General features: G+C 39.7%; 2 protein-coding genes across 4 annotated transcripts in view; one reads left to right on the top strand and one right to left on the bottom strand.

Annotated features, from left to right (window-relative positions):
- LOC107560584 (zinc finger protein 501-like) overlaps window positions 1–6481 on the top strand; it is a 176198-nt gene that overhangs the window by 52161 nt on the left and 117556 nt on the right. The window lies entirely within an intron of this gene.
- LOC107560572 (adhesion G protein-coupled receptor L1-like) overlaps window positions 213–6481 on the bottom strand; it is a 33335-nt gene continuing 27066 nt past the window's right edge. Inside the window, exons 12-21 of the mRNA XM_016244791.1 lie at window positions 6161–6199; window positions 5895–6075; window positions 4175–4297; window positions 3697–3891; window positions 3423–3664; window positions 2585–2805; window positions 2434–2500; window positions 1709–1800; window positions 515–683; window positions 213–434 (exon numbers count right to left, since the gene is read on the bottom strand). Coding sequence (XP_016100277.1) covers window positions 213–434; window positions 515–683; window positions 1709–1800; window positions 2434–2500; window positions 2585–2805; window positions 3423–3664; window positions 3697–3891; window positions 4175–4297; window positions 5895–6075; window positions 6161–6199 — 1551 coding nt within the window. The remainder of the gene's footprint in view (window positions 435–514; window positions 684–1708; window positions 1801–2433; window positions 2501–2584; window positions 2806–3422; window positions 3665–3696; window positions 3892–4174; window positions 4298–5894; window positions 6076–6160; window positions 6200–6481) is intronic.

The following is a 6481-nucleotide window of genomic DNA, read 5'->3' as shown; positions in this document are numbered from 1 at the left end:
TTTATTAACTACATAAACACTTAAACTAGTCCAACATACGACATAAACACATAAACTGGTCTAACATCCTACATAAACACATAAACTGGTCACATACACACATAAACACACAAACACACACAAACACACACACACACACACACACATACACACACACAAACACACACACACACACACACATACACACACACACACACACACACGGGTGAGATTTAAACCACAGGTGTGCAAATTCCTGTAAGGCTGATATTTGGGACAGACGCCCACGTGTGCGTTACCTGTCTTTGTGCTGGCGCATGTCGTGATTGGCTGCCGCCATAGTAGCGATTGTTGCCTCTGTGGGCGGAGCTCTTGAGGGAACCGTGGGAACCGGTGGAGGAGGCGTGGCCACAGCAGGGCGACTGACGCAAGCATTTGCTGTATTCTTTCTGCACCTGTTAAACACACAGCGCTGCGTGTGAAAGCAGGTCAGGAGGACAAACACATGAAGAAACAGCCACAATCAGCCACGCACCTTCTTCTGCAGCGCGCAGTGCAGGAGGAAGATGAACATGCCGTGCACGGCGTTGAAGGAGGTGAAGAGGTACGCCATCACCACGCTGCTGTCGTTCATGAACAGGAGGCCAAAGATCCACGTCAGAGACACCAGTAACAGCAGCGTGACAGAGCTGAGCGTCCAGCACCTCAACACACACACACACACACACACACACACACACACACAGACACACACGCACGCACGCACACACACACACAGACACACACACACACACACACACACACACACACAGACACACACACAGACACACACGTACACATGCACACACACACAGAAACACACACACACACAGACACACACACACAGAAACACACACACACACACACACAGACACACAGCGTTACCAATGCTCTCGTGATGCCGTTAAATAAAACAAAAAATACTGGAAAACATTTGTAAACTGAATACATTTAATGCTAACCGAAACAAAACAGAATACAAAAAAACCTTACACTTCATTTGATTTCAGTTAGTTGCAAAAGTCAAAAATCTAATTTTCATGAAATTACCACAACTAAAACTGAAAAATAAATGAATAAACACTAAACGGACATGTTTAAAAAAAAAAGCCTATTAAACTAAAATAAAATGAATAAAAACTAAATGGAAAAAACAAAAACAAATAAAAAAGCCTATTAAATTAAACTAAATTACTACAACTAAAACAGAAATAAAAATGAATAAAACTAAATAGACATGCTTTTAAAAAAAACTAAAACTAATAAAAATGCCTATAAAATTAAAATTACTACAACTAAAATGTCATAAAAATTAAACACTTTTTAAAAAAATAAAAAACAAATGCACAACAAAATGACTAAAACTTTAACTAAGATGAAAGTGAAAAATATAAAAACAAAAACTAATTCTAAATATTATTAAATACAAAGATGGTATAGAAATTAGACTAAAATAACACAAGTGTCCACTGCAGTTCAATAAAACCTGATTTCATAAAAACAATAATAAAAAAATAAATGAAATAACTTTGCAATTTAAATAATAAAAATCTTAAACAATTTGGTCCCTGTTATTTTTTTGGTCAGTTTGAGTGCTTGAAATGAACATTTCTCTAAACAGATATCAGGAGTAAATATTATGTGCTGTAGCCGAGGAACTGAGTGTGACCCCTGACCCCTGCATTCTTACTTGATGTTGTCGAATCGGCTGGAGTCTGGCTTCAGCACAGTGGAGTGTCGCAGCATGCGGTGGATGGTGATGACCAGCACTGCCAGGTTCAGCTACACACAAGAGGTCAAAGGTCAGACGGGCTCTTAAGAGAGCAGAAAACACTCAGAAGATGCTCATTCCAGCAAGTGGCCTCCATGTATCCACTCACAAATAAAGTTATTATGCATTTTAATCCAATTTTGTGTAAACATGTCAGTCTGGTCAAATAATGAGTCAAAACATTCAACCTGGAAACAGAGGGTCTCGTTGAGCACATTGCATTGTGGGATATGCTACAGTACTCAAAGTGTGTTCTGCGTGTATGTATATAATAGCTGCATACACTTACAAATATTTTTTTAATTAAAATAAAAATGTTTTGATTGTAAATAAATAAACATTATTAAAAAAAAAAATCGTAATATTATAAAAATTTTTCATGTGCATACATATGTGCTAAGGTTTGTCAGTCTGGTCAAATAAAAGGATAAGACATTTATCATAATGGAAATGGAACTTAGAATAGTACTTAAAACAGTTATAATAACTCAAAGAAATAAATATCAGTGTATTCAAATAAGCATACATTAGAAATATAAATTACAAATATTTTGATTACACAGAGAGAGAGAAACTAACAGAAAGGTGATGTGTTTGAAATTGATGCATTGATTTATAAACCAATGCATTAAAATGACTCCTACCAGGATAACGAGGGAGGCGGGGCCAATAAACGTCCAGATGAAGTAGTTATCCACCCTCAGCCAGCAACTGCACAACACAAGAGAGAGAAATCACACACGCAAACACACCGATGTCAGGACTTGCGAGTCCTGCAGATGGAAACACACTCACGCTTTGGGTCCTCCGTAGCTCCTGTAGTCGATGGCGGTGGAAATGGCCACCACCAGCGTGGGGAAGCCGTACGCGGAGAGGTAGTAGTACTTACGACGAGACGTCTCGCTTTCAAACACCTCCACCATCAGCACGTACAGCTGCACCGTCTCCATGCAGAGCCAGCAGAACACTGACAGCAGGAAGAAGTGCAGCAGACCGGCCAGAACCGGACACACCACCTGCACACACACACACACACACACACCTGACGCATGAACACTTCACTGCTGAGCTGATCTGGTGTAGCCTGGTTTACTCTAATGTGATCTGGTGTGGTCTGTTTTAGTCTGATAAAATCTTGTTAGAACCGATGTGTGTCTAGTTCAGTCTAATGTGGTCTGTTTTCGTCTGATTAAGGTGTAGAGTTAAGTCTTGTTAGGTCTGACATGGTCTGGTTTAGGTGAATGCGGTCTGACGTAGCCTGGTTTACTCTAATGTGATCTGGTGTGGTATGATTTCGTCTGATTAAGTCTTGTTGGGACCGACGTGTGTCTGGTTCAGTCTAATGTGGTCTGGTGTAGCCTGGTTTACTCTAGTGTGGTCTGGTTTAGTCCGATAAAGTGTTGTTTGCTCTGATGTTGTCTGGTTTAGTCTAATGTAATCTTATGTGGTCTGGTTTAGTCTGATAAAGTCATGTTAGGACCGATGTGTGTCTGGTTTAGTCTGGTGTGGTCTGATTTAGGTTGATTGTTTGGTCTGATGAGGTTTGGTTTAATCTGATATAGTTTTGTTTGGTCTGATGTTTGTCTGGTTTAGTCTAATGTGGTCTGTTAAGGTCTGGTCCTCGTGAACTCACGGTATAGTGTGTCTTATCCATGCCGATGAGGAAGAGGAGTTGTGAGATGAAGAGCGTGAGGCACAGGTTCTTGTGGATGGTGGTGCGGTCGCTCTGAAGGCCTCGCAGGCAGCAGAAGGTGGAGATACACAGAGCCAGACACACCAGAGAGATCACCATCCCCACCCACGTGATGACGAACAGGATCAGACCCTGAACGCCGCCGGGATACTGGCACCGAGAGAACAACAGAGCGTGAATGACTGACACATGCGGCGTGTGAAGGGTTAAGCGCCTGTGCTCAGCGTGAACTCTACAGGATCGGTCAGAAACACGCGGCTGGACTCTTTGTTCATGGAGGCAGAGATGATGTGGGAGTTGACGGCTAGACTGTGTCCTCCAGACTCGCCGCGCATCTTCACCGTGGCGTTTTGAGTGGAGAGGAACGAGCCCAGGTTCTTATAGAGCGTGAAAACCACCTTCACCTGACCTGATGGAGCCACACACACACACACACACACACACACGTCACACGGTCAGATCTACACGTTCAGCTGCGATGGATACTGCCGATCCCACACAGCTCATCACACACATGTGCGTCACCACGGCAACAGCCACAGGAGCCGGTGACCATGGGGACTGCTGCCATGGCAACGCCGAGCGAACCGGCCCGGATACGTGTGGCGCAGAGAAACCTAGTGAAGAGTGTGAGCGTCTGAGAACGACTGAGACAGACAGACGGAGAGCGAGAGAGAGAGAGAGAGACTGACCGTTGCGGCTGTACTGTTTGATGGTGGATGACGACACCTGGATGGTGCTGTCGCTGTCATACGAGTTCGGGAAAAACAGATCCTTCAGCTCCATCTCTGTGTTGAGCACATACACCTCCAGATCTGAAAACACACACACACACACACACACACACACACGTTTGCTCTTTAAAAACAACTAGCATTAAATCTAGTATAATTCATTATAATCTAATATTATTGTTGACATTAGTTATGCATGTTAAAAAATATACTACTTTTCATTGTTAATTTTTGTGTGTTCATAATAGACTAATGTTAATTTATATAACTTTAAAAAAATGTATAAAGTATTAACCAAGACTAATAGATGTTGTAAAAAATTGTATATTGTTATATAAAATGTATTTGATGCAGTTAACACACAATTACATAATTAGATTTTGTTCTGTGTAGTTTATAAATTATTTAATTTGTACATTTTATTATCATGTAATTTGACTTTCTCAAGTAACAGTAATTCTGCTATTTAAAAAAAATGATGTTTGTGATCATGTTATATTGTTACCTTATATAATAATTTATTTAAAGATATTAATGCTTTTATTCATCATGGATGCATGGAATTGATCAAAAGTAAAGACATTTATAATGCTTCAAAATATTTCTATTTCAAATAAATGCTGTTCTTTTGAACTTTCTGTTCATCTGTGAATCCTGAAAAATAAAATGCATCACAGTTTCCACAAAAATATTGTTGATAATAATCAGAAATGTTTCTCGAGCAGCAGATCAGCATATTATACTGAACACTGAAGACTGGAGGAATGATGCTGAAAATACAGCTGCACATCACAGAAATACATTACAGCTTAACAGAGATTCACAGAGAACACAGCTGTTTGAATCATAATAATATTTTACAGTTTTTACTTCATTATAATCTAATATTATTGTTGACATTAGTTATGCATGTTAAAAAATATACTACTTTTCATTGTTAATTTTTGTGTGTTCATAATAGACTAATGTTAATTTATATAACTTTAAAAAAATGTATAAAGTATTAACCAAGACTAATAGATGTTGTAAAAAATTGTATATTGTTATATAAAATGTATTTGATGCAGTTAACACACAATTACATAATTAGATTTTGTTCTGTGTAGTTTATAAATTATTTAATTTGTACATTTTATTATCATGTAATTTGACTTTCTCAAGTAACAGTAATTCTGCTATTTAAAAAAAATGATGTTTGTGATCATGTTATATTGTTACCTTATATAATAATTTATTTAAAGATATTAATGCTTTTATTCATCATGGATGCATGGAATTGATCAAAAGTAAAGACATTTATAATGCTTCAAAATATTTCTATTTCAAATAAATGCTGTTCTTTTGAACTTTCTGTTCATCTGTGAATCCTGAAAAATAAAATGCATCACAGTTTCCACAAAAATATTGTTGATAATAATCAGAAATGTTTCTCGAGCAGCAGATCAGCATATTATACTGAACACTGAAGACTGGAGGAATGATGCTGAAAATACAGCTGCACATCACAGAAATACATTACAGCTTAACAGAGATTCACAGAGAACACAGCTGTTTGAATCATAATAATATTTTACAGTTTTTACTGTATTTTTGATCAAATAAATGCAGCCTTGCTGAGCAGAAGAAATGGTTCCCAGACTTCTGGATGTTTGTGTATATGAGGCAGCATGAGCCGTACCGATGTTTGGCGCGCGGTCGCTGAAGTGACCTCCGTACAGGTTATTAGCCAATAGAAACGCTCCTTTCTCCATGACGTCGAGCAGCATGGTGGCGGTGTGTGACTGTTCTGTAGAGTTCATGTCCTGCCACGACTCCAGCGCCTCCAAACGCAACAGATTATCCACCGTCTGCACCACCGCCTGACACACACACACACACACACACACACGTGAGCGGCGTACATAGAGACACGCATGTTTGCACAACTGTGTGCTGTGTGATTACCTGAATAAATGCTCGACAAGTCCGTTCTCTCTTCTGAAGCTGAAAGACACAAACAAAACAGTGTTTCTCTAATAGTTGTTTATGTGTGTGTGTGTGTGTGTGCGTGTGTGTGTGTGAGTGTGTGTGTGAGTGTGTGTGTGTGTGAGTGTGTGCGAGTGTGTGAGTGAGAGTGTGAGTGTGTGTGTGTGTGTGAGTGTGTGTGTGTGCGAGTGTGTGTGCGTGTGTGTGTGAGTGTGTGTGCGAGTGTGAGTGCGAGTGTGTGTGCGAGTGTGTGTGTGTGTGTGAGAGTGTGTGTGTGCGTGTGAGTGAGTGTGTGTGAGA

Source organism: Sinocyclocheilus grahami, unplaced genomic scaffold (assembly GCF_001515645.1).
Source record: "Sinocyclocheilus grahami isolate Dianchi unplaced genomic scaffold, SAMN03320097.WGS_v1.1 scaffold734.1, whole genome shotgun sequence".
Taxonomy (NCBI): domain Eukaryota; kingdom Metazoa; phylum Chordata; class Actinopteri; order Cypriniformes; family Cyprinidae; genus Sinocyclocheilus; species Sinocyclocheilus grahami.
This window is presented reverse-complemented; position numbering and strand designations above follow the sequence as displayed.